This window comes from Osmerus mordax, chromosome 18, assembly GCF_038355195.1.
Source record: "Osmerus mordax isolate fOsmMor3 chromosome 18, fOsmMor3.pri, whole genome shotgun sequence".
Classification (NCBI taxonomy): domain Eukaryota; kingdom Metazoa; phylum Chordata; class Actinopteri; order Osmeriformes; family Osmeridae; genus Osmerus; species Osmerus mordax.
Window position 1 is genome coordinate 14,028,027 of NC_090067.1, and position 15,710 is coordinate 14,043,736.

At 45.2% G+C, this 15,710-nt stretch overlaps 1 protein-coding gene across 1 annotated transcript; it reads right to left on the reverse strand.

The window, feature by feature from the left end:
* Positions 1-11: 11 nt before the first annotated feature.
* On the reverse strand, positions 12-10,329 carry eppk1 (epiplakin 1). Its single transcript, XM_067256342.1, has one exon. The coding sequence runs from the start codon at positions 10,327-10,329 to the stop codon at positions 493-495; it is 9,837 nt and encodes a 3,278-aa protein (XP_067112443.1). The 3' UTR covers positions 12-492.
* Between the last annotated feature and the right edge of the window lie 5,381 nt (positions 10,330-15,710).

Sequence of the window (15,710 nt, forward strand, 5' to 3'; positions counted from 1 at the left end):
TGATTCAGATGTTGCATTTTTTATTGACAAATTTCAAAAGTGTAAAGTACAGTTTACTTAAGAGCTAGGCTGCATTGAGTTATCAATATACAATACCGTTCTAATGTAATATATTTAGGCTAAGCAGAGAAACCACTTTATAAGGGTCTTTTGTAGATTATATACCCTACCAGATTAGCAAATGTTGACAGTCCATTATAGTGGTGGTGAACAGGAGACTTGCTGACAGGAGAAATATTTCAAAAAGGTCAGGTAGATTAAGGATAAAAATCAATATATGATCATTATGTTAATGGTAACATATTTCGTTTCACCAAAATATCTAGTCAATGTGGGGGGTATTTTCTTTAAAGAAATATTTAAACATTATTTAAAGATCTAACCATTTTTTTACCATATATGTCAAAGGGAGAGAATGCATTTATATATATAAACATTTGTGGAAATTAATTATCATAGTAGAGAGGGTAATTTGCGTGGTTAGCTGTTTGCTTATTTCTTTAGAGAGAGCAAGCTGAGGCCAGTGCTGGGATCTCTCACACACCTGTCCACTAACTGTAGGTATGTGAGGTTCTCTTGGGTGTTGGGGTCAAAGAAGCCCTTGGTGTCGTCATCAGGGTCAGACAGGATCTGGTTCATTTCCTCATCAAAGTATCCTCTCTGGTAGGCCACCTCTACGGGCACCCGATGGCTATGGACTGGATCGATGATGCCCCCAGTGGCAATCTGGGCCTCCAGGAGGCGGATGCCGTGGTCCTTGACGATCAGGTCCTTTTTCAGGGCCTGGAACAAGGAGATGGTGTTTCCTGTGTAGGGGTCTTTGTATCCGGTCACGGCCCTTTCTGCAGACAGCAGTTTGCTCTTCCACTCGTTCCCCACCACACCCTGAGCAGCGGCCTCCTCAACTGAGAGCTTCCTGTTCTTCACCGGGTCGATGACGAACCCGGTGGCGGCCTGGGCTTCCAGAAGAACCAGAGAGGTACCGGGGGTCAGGAGACCTTTGGTCTTGGCCTCGTAGATGCTCATGGTCTGCTTAGTGGACTGAACGTACACCCCTGCAATGCTGTTGGTGCCCTTCAAGTACTGGCGCACCAAGTCCATCTCGCTCACCTCGCTCACTGTGACCTTTCCAGCACTGAGGTCTTGGTAGATTTTCTCGTCGATGATTTTGGAGACGAGCAGCTGGTCCGCAGTGACGTCCTTCCTGATTCCGTGGAAGCTCTTGTTGTCAGATGTCTGTGTGGTCGTTGTGGTGATTGTGGTGGAGGTGGTGGATGTTTGCTGTTGAATGATGGTTATTATCATCTCCATGAAGCGTTCGATAGTGATGGTCCCCGCCTTGTACTGCTGCACCAGTTCTCTCCTCTTCTCCTCAGTGATGTGTTTGGAGTAGAGGTGATCCCACAGAGACACAGTCTGGCCTTGGAACTTCCCCCCTGCTTTGGTCGTTGTTGTGGATTTGAAGATGAGCTTGGTTTGCTCGTCGATGTAGAAGTAAAACTCTCCCTTCTTGACGATGACCAGCAAGCTGAGGCCAGTGCTGGGATCTCTCACACACCTGTCCACTAACTGTAGGTATGTGAGGTTCTCTTGGGTGTTGGGGTCAAAGAAGCCCTTGGTGTCGTCGTCAGGGTCAGACAGGATCTGGTTCATTTCCTCATCAAAGTATCCTCTCTGGTAGGCCACCTCTACGGGCACCCGATGGCTATGGACTGGATCGATGATGCCCCCAGTGGCAATCTGGGCCTCCAGGAGGCGGATGCCGTGGTCCTTGACGATCAGGTCCTTTTTCAGGGCCTGGAACAAGGAGATGGTGTTTCCTGTGTAGGGGTCTTTGTATCCGGTCACGGCCCTTTCTGCAGACAGCAGTTTGCTCTTCCACTCGTTCCCCACCACACCCTGAGCAGCGGCCTCCTCAACTGAGAGCTTCCTGTTCTTCACCGGGTCGATGACGAACCCGGTGGCGGCCTGGGCTTCCAGAAGAACCAGAGAGGTACCGGGGGTCAGGAGACCTTTGGTCTTGGCCTCGTAGATGCTCATGGTCTGCTTAGTGGACTGAACGTACACCCCTGCAATGCTGTTGGTGCCCTTCAAGTACTGGCGCACCAAGTCCATCTCGCTCACCTCGCTCACTGTGACCTTTCCAGCACTGAGGTCTTGGTAGATTTTCTCGTCGATGATTTTGGAGACGAGCAGCTGGTCCGCAGTGACGTCCTTCCTGATTCCGTGGAAGCTCTTGTTGTCAGATGTCTGTGTGGTCGTTGTGGTGATTGTGGTGGAGGTGGTGGATGTTTGCTGTTGAATGATGGTTATTATCATCTCCATGAAGCGTTCGATAGTGATGGTCCCCGCCTTGTACTGCTGCACCAGTTCTCTCCTCTTCTCCTCAGTGATGTGTTTGGAGTAGAGGTGATCCCACAGAGACACAGTCTGGCCTTGGAACTTCCCCCCTGCTTTGGTCGTTGTTGTGGATTTGAAGATGAGCTTGGTTTGCTCGTCGATGTAGAAGTAAAACTCTCCCTTCTTGACGATGACCAGCAAGCTGAGGCCAGTGCTGGGATCTCTCACACACCTGTCCACTAACTGTAGGTATGTGAGGTTCTCTTGGGTGTTGGGGTCAAAGAAGCCCTTGGTGTCGTCGTCAGGGTCAGACAGGATCTGGTTCATTTCCTCATCAAAGTATCCTCTCTGGTAGGCCACCTCTACGGGCACCCGATGGCTATGGACTGGATCGATGATGCCCCCAGTGGCAATCTGGGCCTCCAGGAGGCGGATGCCGTGGTCCTTGACGATCAGGTCCTTTTTCAGGGCCTGGAACAAGGAGATGGTGTTTCCTGTGTAGGGGTCTTTGTATCCGGTCACGGCCCTTTCTGCAGACAGCAGTTTGCTCTTCCACTCGTTCCCCACCACACCCTGAGCAGCGGCCTCCTCAACTGAGAGCTTCCTGTTCTTCACCGGGTCGATGACGAACCCGGTGGCGGCCTGGGCTTCCAGAAGAACCAGAGAGGTACCGGGGGTCAGGAGACCTTTGGTCTTGGCCTCGTAGATGCTCATGGTCTGCTTAGTGGACTGAACGTACACCCCTGCAATGCTGTTGGTGCCCTTCAAGTACTGGCGCACCAAGTCCATCTCGCTCACCTCGCTCACTGTGACCTTTCCAGCACTGAGGTCTTGGTAGATTTTCTGGTCGATGATTTTGGAGACGAGCAGCTGGTCCGCAGTGACGTCCTTCCTGATTCCGTGGAAGCTCTTGTTGTCAGATGTCTGTGTGGTCGTTGTGGTGATTGTGGTGGAGGTGGTGGATGTTTGCTGTTGAATGATGGTTATTATCATCTCCATGAAGCGTTCGATAGTGATGGTCCCCGCCTTGTACTGCTGCACCAGTTCTCTCCTCTTCTCCTCAGTGATGTGTTTGGAGTAGAGGTGATCCCACAGAGACACAGTCTGGCCTTGGAACTTCCCCCCTGCTTTGGTCGTTGTTGTGGATTTGAAGATGAGCTTGGTTTGCTCGTCGATGTAGAAGTAAAACTCTCCCTTCTTGACGATGACCAGCAAGCTGAGGCCAGTGCTGGGATCTCTCACACACCTGTCCACTAACTGTAGGTATGTGAGGTTCTCTTGGGTGTTGGGGTCAAAGAAGCCCTTGGTGTCGTCGTCAGGGTCAGACAGGATCTGGTTCATTTCCTCATCAAAGTATCCTCTCTGGTAGGCCACCTCTACGGGCACCCGATGGCTATGGACTGGATCGATGATGCCCCCAGTGGCAATCTGGGCCTCCAGGAGGCGGATGCCGTGGTCCTTGACGATCAGGTCCTTTTTCAGGGCCTGGAACAAGGAGATGGTGTTTCCTGTGTAGGGGTCTTTGTATCCGGTCACGGCCCTTTCTGCAGACAGCAGTTTGCTCTTCCACTCGTTCCCCACCACACCCTGAGCAGCGGCCTCCTCAACTGAGAGCTTCCTGTTCTTCACCGGGTCGATGACGAACCCGGTGGCGGCCTGGGCTTCCAGAAGAACCAGAGAGGTACCGGGGGTCAGGAGACCTTTGGTCTTGGCCTCGTAGATGCTCATGGTCTGCTTAGTGGACTGAACGTACACCCCTGCAATGCTGTTGGTGCCCTTCAAGTACTGGCGCACCAAGTCCATCTCGCTCACCTCGCTCACTGTGACCTTTCCAGCACTGAGGTCTTGGTAGATTTTCTCGTCGATGATTTTGGAGACGAGCAGCTGGTCCGCAGTGACGTCCTTCCTGATTCCGTGGAAGCTCTTGTTGTCAGATGTCTGTGTGGTCGTTGTGGTGATTGTGGTGGAGGTGGTGGATGTTTGCTGTTGAATGATGGTTATTATCATCTCCATGAAGCGTTCGATAGTGATGGTCCCCGCCTTGTACTGCTGCACCAGTTCTCTCCTCTTCTCCTCAGTGATGTGTTTGGAGTAGAGGTGATCCCACAGAGACACAGTCTGGCCTTGGAACTTCCCCCCTGCTTTGGTCGTTGTTGTGGATTTGAAGATGAGCTTGGTTTGCTCGTCGATGTAGAAGTAAAACTCTCCCTTCTTGACGATGACCAGCAAGCTGAGGCCAGTGCTGGGATCTCTCACACACCTGTCCACTAACTGTAGGTATGTGAGGTTCTCTTGGGTGTTGGGGTCAAAGAAGCCCTTGGTGTCGTCGTCAGGGTCAGACAGGATCTGGTTCATTTCCTCATCAAAGTATCCTCTCTGGTAGGCCACCTCTACGGGCACCCGATGGCTATGGACTGGATCGATGATGCCCCCAGTGGCAATCTGGGCCTCCAGGAGGCGGATGCCGTGGTCCTTGACGATCAGGTCCTTTTTCAGGGCCTGGAACAAGGAGATGGTGTTTCCTGTGTAGGGGTCTTTGTATCCTGTCACGGCCCTTTCTGCAGACAGCAGTTTGCTCTTCCACTCGTTCCCCACCACACCCTGAGCAGCGGCCTCCTCAACTGAGAGCTTCCTGTTCTTCACCGGGTCGATGACGAACCCGGTGGCGGCCTGGGCTTCCAGAAGAACCAGAGAGGTACCGGGGGTCAGGAGACCTTTGGTCTTGGCCTCGTAGATGCTCATGGTCTGCTTAGTGGACTGAACGTACACCCCTGCAATGCTGTTGGTGCCCTTCAAGTACTGGCGCACCAAGTCCATCTCGCTCACCTCGCTCACTGTGACCTTTCCAGCACTGAGGTCTTGGTAGATTTTCTGGTCGATGATTTTGGAGACGAGCAGCTGGTCCGCAGTGACGTCCTTCCTGATTCCGTGGAAGCTCTTGTTGTCAGATGTCTGTGTGGTCGTTGTGGTGATTGTGGTGGAGGTGGTGGATGTTTGCTGTTGAATGATGGTTATTATCATCTCCATGAAGCGTTCGATAGTGATGGTCCCCGCCTTGTACTGCTGCACCAGTTCTCTCCTCTTCTCCTCAGTGATGTGTTTGGAGTAGAGGTGATCCCACAGAGACACAGTCTGGCCTTGGAACTTCCCCCCTGCTTTGGTCGTTGTTGTGGATTTGAAGATGAGCTTGGTTTGCTCGTCGATGTAGAAGTAAAACTCTCCCTTCTTGACGATGACCAGCAAGCTGAGGCCAGTGCTGGGATCTCTCACACACCTGTCCACTAACTGTAGGTATGTGAGGTTCTCTTGGGTGTTGGGGTCAAAGAAGCCCTTGGTGTCGTCGTCAGGGTCAGACAGGATCTGGTTCATTTCCTCATCAAAGTATCCTCTCTGGTAGGCCACCTCTACGGGCACCCGATGGCTATGGACTGGATCGATGATGCCCCCAGTGGCAATCTGGGCCTCCAGGAGGCGGATGCCGTGGTCCTTGACGATCAGGTCCTTTTTCAGGGCCTGGAACAAGGAGATGGTGTTTCCTGTGTAGGGGTCTTTGTATCCGGTCACGGCCCTTTCTGCAGACAGCAGTTTGCTCTTCCACTCGTTCCCCACCACACCCTGAGCAGCGGCCTCCTCAACTGAGAGCTTCCTGTTCTTCACCGGGTCGATGACGAACCCGGTGGCGGCTTGGGCTTCCAGAAGAACCAGAGAGGTACCGGGGGTCAGGAGACCTTTGGTCTTGGCCTCGTAGATGCTCATGGTCTGCTTAGTTGACTGAATATACACCCCTGCAATGCAGTTTGTTGCCCCTAGGTACTTTTGGATTGATTCCATTTCGTCAACAGCTTCTCCAGTTATTTCACCAGTGATAATCTGTTTGAAGACCTCTTTGGAGATGATTTTTGATTCATAAAGTTGACTTGCTGATACTTGCTTTCTCAATCCTTTGAACTTCCTTTCTTTGGATGTCATCTCTTCTATAATTGAAGTTAGTATCTCAGTTATTTCTTGTATTGTTAGTGTTTTTGTGTTGTGTTGTTGAATTAGCTGCTCTCTCTTTTGTTTTGAAATATATTCAGACAGTAAAACCTCCCACAGAGTAACAGTTTTGCCTTTGAATTTCCCGAACTTCATGGTCACGGATTTCTCTTTGAACTTCATCTCTGTTTTCTGATCTGTGCGGAAGGTCTGACCTTCTCCATACAGAGGCAGAAGAAGAAGCCCTGTGTGAGGATCCTTTTCACACCTCAGTTTCAAGTCGTGGTATGTTAGATTTTCCTTTGTGTTTGGGTCATAGAATCCTTTGGTGTCGTCATTGGGGTTGTACAGCGTTTGGCTTGTTTCTTCATCCAGATAGCCTCTCATCTTAGCAACATGGACTGGAATTCTGAGGCTGTAAATTGGGTCAATTATTCCTCCTGTTGCTATTTGGGCTTCAAGCAGACGGACTCCATGTCCTTTCACAACCAGGTCTCTGTGCATCGCTTCAAACAAGGATATTGTGGAATCTGTGAATGGATCAATGTAACCAGTGACAGCCCGCTCAGCTGAGAGCAGGTGTGCGTGGATCTCAGGTCCAACTAGGTTTTCTTTAGCGGCGTCATCAGCAGAGTAGAGTTTGTTTTTGACTGGATCGATAACAAACCCTGTTGCAGCTTGAGCTTCGAGGAGTACCAGGGCAGTGCCAGGAGCCAACAAGTTCTGTTTAGAGGCCTCATATATGCTCAGTACTTTTTTTGATGGATAAATCCGGACACCAGCGATACTGCCTGTACCCTGCAAGAACTTACTCACAGATTCCTGTTTGATAACCTCTTCAAGAGTTACTTTTCCCTCCTTCAGACTCTTGAAAACATCCTTTTCAATGATGTTTGCATCCAGTAGTTGTTGTACGGACACAGGCTTTCTCAGACCCATTGTTGTTTTTTGAGTTTGAGTCTTTTCCAGTGTTGTGATGGTAGACATTACCAGAGTGGTCATTTCTAGTGTGGTGACTTTTCCTGTTCTGTATTTTTCAATGAACTGAAGTCTTTGATCATCTGTGAAGTATTTAGATTGAATCAAGTCCCATAGGTTGACTGACTGACCTGAGTAACGACCCACTGATATGCTGACTGTTGTCTTTCCAAGTTCCTTTTTTATTTCTGAGTCTGAGTACATCGTCACAGTTTTCTTCTGAGATGTTGTTTTGTCTGTCATTTTCAGGAGAAAAAGACCGGTTTCTGAATCCTGAATGCACCGCCCCAACATGTCCATGTACGTCAGGTTTTCTTGTGTCACTGGGTAAAAAAAGCCCTTGGTGTCATCACTTGTATCTGCCAGAATCATATTAAGCTCTGCATCAAAGTATCCTTTTCTGTATGCAACTTCAAGGGGTAAGTGAAGACATGCCACTGGATCAATGATGCCACCTGTGGCAAGCTGGGCCTCAAGTAAACGGATTCCATGCTGCTTTAGAATCAGGTCTTTTTTCATTGCTTGGAAGAGGGATATCTTGTTGCCAGTGTACGGGTCCACGTAACCAGTCACTGCCTTCTCTGCAGATAAAAGCTTCTCATACAATTCTGGGCCGAACACCTGCTTATTGAGGGCCTGCTCCACTGTCAGTTGCTGGTTTTGCAGAGGATCAATGATGTACCCGGTGGCAGCCTGGGCTTCCAAAAGGGACAAGGCAGTACCAGGAGTCAAAATGCCCCTTTTCTTGGCCTCATAGATACTCAGTTTTTGATTGCTGGGCTGGAGAATTACTCCTGCAACACAACTTGTTCCTTGCAAGTATTTTATTACATTTTCCATCTTCATCACATCAGCCTTTGTCAGAATTTCCTTTATCAGGCTATTGTATGTTTTTTCATCCACAATTCCTAACTTGTGAAGATCAGCAATTGAGACATTTCCCCTGAGTCCAGTGAAACTGAACTTTGATTGGCGTGCAATCTCCTTGTTTTCAATCATTTCCAAGATGATGGTAACGATTTGCTCAACTGTGGTCTTCCTTGACTTGTACAGCTTGAACAACTCTTGCCTTTTGTCCTCACTTAGATACTCAGAGTTCATGAGATCCCAAAGTGTTGCATTCTTTCCGCTGAATCTGCCGAACTTCACGGTGAGAGTTTTGGCTTGCAGTGTTTCTTTGATGTGATCCTGTATGTTGAATCTGTTACTTTTGCTAATGAGGGGCAAGAGACACTTGCCTGTGCTCGGATCTGTGACGCACCTCGCCAGAAGCTGAAGGTATGTGAGGTTCTCATGAGTGTTGGGATCAAAGAATCCTTTAGTGTCATCACTGGGATCAGCAAGAATCTGATTCATTTCTTCATCAAAATATCCCTTACTGTAGGCTACATGGACTGGAATACGATGGCTGTTAATGGGGTCGATGATGCCTCCAGTGGCAATTTGTGCCTCAAGAAGACGAATTCCATGGTCTTTTAAAATGAGGTCTTTCTGCATGGCTTGGAACAGAGATATCTTTTTTCCAGTGTATGGATCTGTGTAGCCTGTCACTGCCTTTTCCGCTGAGCGCAGCTTTTCATGTAGGTCAGGTCCCACAATTTTGGCCTTCACAGCCTCATCTACTGAGAGCCTTCTGTTGCTGATGGGATCAATGATGAATCCTGTTGCTGCCTGAGCTTCTAGAAGAATCAGTGCTGTGCCTGGCATGAGTTTGCCCTTTTGTCTGGCTTGGTAGATGGTCATGATCTGAGAGTCAGGAAGCAGAACACCAGCGATGCTGTCTTTGCCTTTCAGATACATGTTCACATTTTCATCATCTGTGATTTCTTTCACGGTCTTCTTCCCCTTTGTAAGGTCCTCCAGGTCCTTCTTGCTGATGATGTCTGCCTCCACTAGCTGCTCTGCTGTGACAGGTTCCCTGATGCCTTCAAAGATGACCTTGGTTGTGTTTACGGAGTACTCTATGACCACAAGAATCTTTTTAGTGATAGTCTGGATTGTCAGATGTCCCTGTTTGTACTGCTGGATAATGTCTTGCCTTTGATGCTCTTCAAAGTATTCTGACATCAGCAGCTCCCATAGAGAGACGGTCATGCCCATGTACTTTCCACATGTCACTTTCACCTTCACTTCTTTGAGAGATAGTTTACTTTGATAGTCAATGAAGTTATGATTCAGCCCTTTGGAATTTTCCAAAAGAGGGAGAAGGCAGAAACCAGTGGCAGGGTCAATGACACAACGCTCTGTTAGTTGAAGGTAGGTCAGGTTTTCCTTTGTGTTCGGATCAAAAAAACCTTTGGTGTCATCTCCTGAGTTTTCAAGTATTGCGTTCATGTTTTCATCAAACAAGCCGCGCTTATAGGCCATGTCTACAGGAAGCCTGTGACTGTTGATAGGGTCGATTACCCCCCCTGTTGCAATCTGGGCCTCAAGTAAGCGAATTCCATGGTCCTTCACAATGAGGTCCTTGGACAGTGCTTGAAACAGGGATATGGTCTCACCTGAGTAGGGGTCCTTGTATCCTGTTACTGCCTGTTCAGCAGATAGCAGCTTTGCATGATACTCTGGTCCTATGACTTTGTTTTTGATGGCCTCATCCACGCTGAACTTCTTGTTTTCAACCGGATCAATGATATACCCAGTGGCAGCCTGTGCTTCCAGAAGATTCAGTGCTGTTCCAGGCATGATTATGCCCTTCTTCATGGCTTGATATATGCTCATTTTTTTATTGGACGAGAGCATGGCCACACCTGCGATGCTTCCTTTACCTTCCAGGTACTCCTTGACAGTCTCCATGAGCATCACATCCTGAGTCGTGGTGTTACCTTTCTGCAAGTCATCGTACGTTTCTTTGTTGATGATGTTTGATGCCAGAAGCTCGGTGGAAGACACTGCCCTCCGCAGGCCCTTGAAGGTGATGCAGATTGGGAGCAGCAGCAGCCCAGTGTCAGGAGCCACCATGCACTTTGCCATTAATTGTGAGTAGTTGAGATTTTCTTTGGAGTCTGGGTCATAGAACACACTGAGTTCTTCCATATGGCCAGACAACAAGCCCTTTTCAAAGTAGCCCTGCTCAATCGCTGATTCCTCTGATATGTGTGTTTTCTTAACAGGGTCAAACAGGGAATTGGTGCTTATCTGTGCCTGTAGCAGCCTGTATCCGTAGTCCTTTGGAACTACATCCTTTTGTATGGCTTGGAAGACAGAGATGGTTTGGTTGGTATATGGATCTGTGTAACCACTGATAGCTCTCTCTGCCACCAGAAGTTTCTCTCTCAACTCAGACCCAATTAATTTCTCGTTTACAGCATCATTGACTGATAACTTACGGTTGTTGATTGGGTCTATGATTCCATGCGTGGCAGCTTGAGCTTCTAAGATGGCTATTGCTGTTCCTGGCTTCAGAAGACGTTTCTTCATTGCTTGATATATTGATATCTTTTCTTTTGTTCTCTCAAGAAAGATCCCAGCCACTGCTCCAGGGCGCTGGGCATCTCCCTTCCTATCCATGTCTGCAGTTGATGCCATCTTTGTAATCTGTTAAAATGTAGACAATATGCAAAATGTGAGAATATATTCCTGGCTTGTCAGTTCATTAAAATAATTTATCATGAATAAATCCTAGGTGTTGCAAATAATAGCAAATATAACCATCTTTTCAAAACACAGCCTTTCCAAAAGATTATGACAGTGTAATTCTTTTTTAATTAACACATATTAATAATGCTTCATAAATGGTGAGTATCAAATCTTTAGTTGAAGTGACCAGAGAAGGATTCATACTTAATACATACTGAATCTGTGAGACATATGTGAGACATATTTTTGTCTCACAAGCAAGACCAATTAAAATCCCAAAACAGCATCTCACAGTAATATATTCAATGAAGGTCAAATATTCATGCTTTCTCACAAAATACAGGATACACCCAGTTACATACAGGATGTTTACTGAGCATTGCAAAAGTATCTGGAGTAGTTGAATGCCAAACAGACAGTGCAGTAACACACAGTCTTTCTTTACTCCAGCTATGCAGATGACAGATATCCTTAACCCCCCTAAATAAACATAATTAGCAACTTCCACTTTACTATAATTATTATACATTTTACTATAACTAGTATTATATATTTAGCAAATAAAGTACTAGGTCAGTGAAATGCTTTCCCATTTGAAGCCCTTCCTTCGTTGCACTTGAATGTTTCTATTGAATGTGATCAGGGAGTATCTGGGTAACGGTTGTGCAAGAGAATTATTTCTGGCTCATATAATGCCAGTTTGCAGTTGATACATTCCCCTTGTGTTATGCAATATTAAAAGAGACTAAATTGTATTTTTGAGATGAGTGAATTAAACTATCCACTGCATTAATGAAAACATAATTATTCAGTTTCATTCATAAATTCATAAAACCTTTATTTTTAACTCTATTCTTCTCTGTTCTTTGATTTATACATAACTAACTCTATTCCTAACATAACAGAAATAGGAGAAATGCTCTAGCGTAAATTCTGCGTCACAAAAGCTCAAAATTATAGATACATCACCTAGAGTTAACCCTTGTGTTATCTTCGGGTCATTCTGACCCATCAGTCATTGTGACCCACCGTCGTATTGCAACAACTTTACCGCATACAAAAAACAAAGTGAAGCATTTTCTTTTAACCGTTGGGCTGTCTCAGACCCCCCACATTGCGAAGGTTAAAAGAAAATAATTTTTATTTGTTTTTGTATTGGGTAAAATTGGGTAAACACAACGATGGTTCGTTATGAACCTTTGGGTCATGTGATCCGAAGGCAGCACGAGGGTTAAATCCTTAAAAATGTCAACAAGTGCCTTTTCTTCACAGGCGAGGATGTTTTACAGACAGCTTCGTTTACAGATCATCATGCAGTAATTATTAACTGAAGGCAGCGCAGATAAAGCTCTATAAAACAGGCCCTTTCACCGTATCCGTTGTCTTTAAAAGGAGGTCAAGAAATTTAAGTGTGTACATAGTTAGCTCTTCTTCCCTCCAATTAATTTACAGTCACTACAGTAACAGCTGCAATGCGCTACAAAATACAGTCCTGTATATTGTTTACTATTATGTCTAGAAAGTAAACCATCATCAACTGTCAAATAGCATGCTGTTGAGAAAATTGCTCAAATATACTTATATATATTTTCAAATTAAGAAGTCTAAGGTTGTGTATGTTTACTTCACTGTACCATAGAAACACAAATATCTGCAGACTAAAACATGATTAATGACTGCACAGGTCTGAGTTGAGATTCACATCTTGCCTCTTAAAACTCAAATAAAAAGTACTTTCGATTCAATACACTGTGGATAACTGACATTGCTACATGTATAGTAAGGTCATTTTTCAACTTTTCAACTTAAAATTAATTGACAAAAAAAGCAGTGTATTCACAGATATAAAGAACTGTTCCTTACCTTGTGTTGGTGTGCAAGTCTACTGTCTGTCAACAAGAGTTTTAGAGTGTCTGTCTTTCGTAGGGCAGACGTGATCTCTGACTTCTTGTCTCAGTAAAAGTTACTTTCCTCGGGCTCTTATACAGATACACCAGGAATAGACACACCCTCTTTCAGGAAAGACCTGCTTTGACTTCATTGGCCAGCTGCCAGAATTCCGGAAATTTCCCAGCATTTTCTGGTGTGTGCATATCTGCAACCTGGCTTACAGTTTATTGTTAGGGGCACAGCATTGCACTGTGCAATAGCATATGATATAACAAAGCAAAATCTATACTTTTACATCTATAACCTGGTGTGGTGATCAGAAGCAAATCCAACATGCCATCTTTGTAAATTCCTATCTTAGGAATGTCTGAGTTGTGACAATAGAATCCCTCATCGCTGATAGGAGAGGATCTCTCTACTCCCTGATAAGAGAGCATTGTATTTGTGTAACAACATTCTTGAGGCAGATTATTGCGTAACTGACATGACCTACAAGTTCAAAATTTCCTGAAACTGACTGTCAATGTAAACTGGCTATCAACCACAAAAGACTTAAGAGGGGATTTGTAAAGAGGGGATTTGTAAGGCGGATTCAGTTGAGTGATTCTAATCCTGAACCCACAAGGCAGAAGCAGGTATGTGTGTGCAACATCTTGTCTGCGGAAGTGTGTTTGTGATGACAAGTTGAGAAAACACATATACTTTAGATGTGAGGGCTTAAGTATGAGCTGCTCATAATTAAGCCCGCACACACAACCTGGAATAACAACTGTGTAACTTGTCTGATTTTAACTCTCCAGTAACTTCATCGTTTCACCGCCCCCATGTTTCCGTGGCTGGTATTTTGGAAGGCTGGGAGGCAGGGCGTGGACTCAAGCCTTCCAGCACAAGCAACAGGCTGTCAAGGAACAAAGGTGAACATTTCACTAGAATTCCTCAGTATTCACAGATAAACTCTAATTAGGAGCAGGAACATGACATCAAGTAACTTACAGGCTGAACGGGGACTTTTGTGTCTTAGTGAGTTCTGTTTTGCACTAGTATTTGGGTCTGTGATAAGACATTTACATTTAGTCATTTAGCAGACACTCTTATCCAAAGTGACTTACAGTAAGTACAGGAACATCGGGGAATCGAACCAACAACCTTCTAACTAATAGCCCGACTCCGAAAGACAAGTGATTAATTATGCTTTCACGTAATCCTTAATCCCTAGATAGAAAATGAGAAAAAAAAATCATAAAAGGCAAGTTTTGAGTGGAGAGGAGAGCAGTTTGTAGTGTTCATGGATTATTGATTACTGTATGGGACTGTGTACCAGTTACTTAAACTGAAACTGAAAATGCCAAATAATGATGTGGCTGTGCAATGATAATATAACATGAGCCTACCGATATAAGGTCATAGGTTCAGTAAATCCTACTGAAACCTCTTCACATATACCAAACATGGATACATCTTTACATTTTCTTGATTAAAAGCATGGAAGAGTTACTTCAGTCATCAACAGGATTCTTTAGAAAGCCAATTTCCTTGGTAATACTTGTTGACTAATTTCAGCGGTTTTGGCACCAAACCTGACAGGACTTGCTCTAATGTGAACTGGAGCATAACCGAAACCAAGCTGGAACTGAATGAAACTTAAACTGTACATTTTCTTTCTCTCATTTTCATGCTTGTGGTTCAAAAAGTAATAAGACGTTTGTGATAAACAGCTGCAGTGTCTTTGCTCCTTCTTTCAGTTCCGAAGAATCTGATTTTGGAACTTGGAATGTGTCAAGGAATGTGTCCATTAACATGTATTAGTTAGTGTTGCTGTCAAACCAGTAACATGAAGCCCCCATTCATTCTGTTCTTTTGGAAAATCAGTTGCGAAATCAATCTATTTGTCACCTACAGTGTCTTTGGAAATGTCACTTTTTCCATACTTTGATAATTTAAGCTACTTGAAAAAATGAAATGCCTTTTTCATCTATCAATTCATACACAATCTATAAATCTATCAATCATGGTGACAAATTGAAAGCATGTTTTATACTGTTTTCAAAATGTGTTAAGATGCTTTATTCAGTACTTTGAAGAAGTACTTTTGGCAGTGATTCAAGTGTTTGGTTTGGTATCCGGGGTTGGAGAACATGCACAGAAGCAATTAGTACTGTTCATACATGCTGATCATTAACTCTGTTAGATTATACGGGTAGCATCAGGAAACTCAAGGGCCTTAAAAGACTTCTCAGAACCAGTTCAGTAATGTGCGTGTCTCTGTGTGTGTGTCTGTGTCTCTATGTGTGTGTGTCTTTCTGCTGAAAGCGTTAACCATTCAGAAGCATTCCCACAACATTTTGTTGTCACATTGTAGCTCCCTAATTAACAGATTATGGTGATTAAGTCTAAATAGCTCTGTGTGATATACTCACCTAGTTGATTCATCACTAACGGAAAAATACATAAAAAATGTATTTCAGACAAACCGTTGAAGTTGAAACTGCTAACGGATCTTGAAACCAGACATATGTACTTAAACACTCATCAACTAAACGTGTCACGCCTAGGTCTTCTACACCAGTCTGGCTGCTGTTCTCAGCATCTCCGGAGTATTAGGGGAATTGGCAGCACCTGTGTCTTGTTTATTGATTTAGTATTCAAGTCCCTGTTTGTGTTTTATCATGTGCAAAGTCTTGTTCTTTTGTAGTTCAGTCCGAGTGTTGGTAAAAACTCGAGTTTGTCCCAACCGTGTCATGACCTGAGCCTGTCTTAGGATCACCTGTCTTAGGATCACATGTCTTGCCCAGTCTGCCTGTGAATACTGACCATTGCGTGCATCTTGACGAACGATGTCCTGTACTGCCCTGTTAGCCTGTGAAACTGCCTGTCCCTGACTACTCTGAATAAACTCTGCTCTTGTATCCAACCTGTCTAGCCCTCATTACACCCAGCTACATGCCTTG

What these genes read in the sequence shown, in the direction of transcription:
- eppk1 (XM_067256342.1), bottom strand. Translation starts at nt 10,329, where the DNA reads ATGGAAGAACTCAGTGTGTTCTATGACCCAGACTCCAAAGAAAATCTC.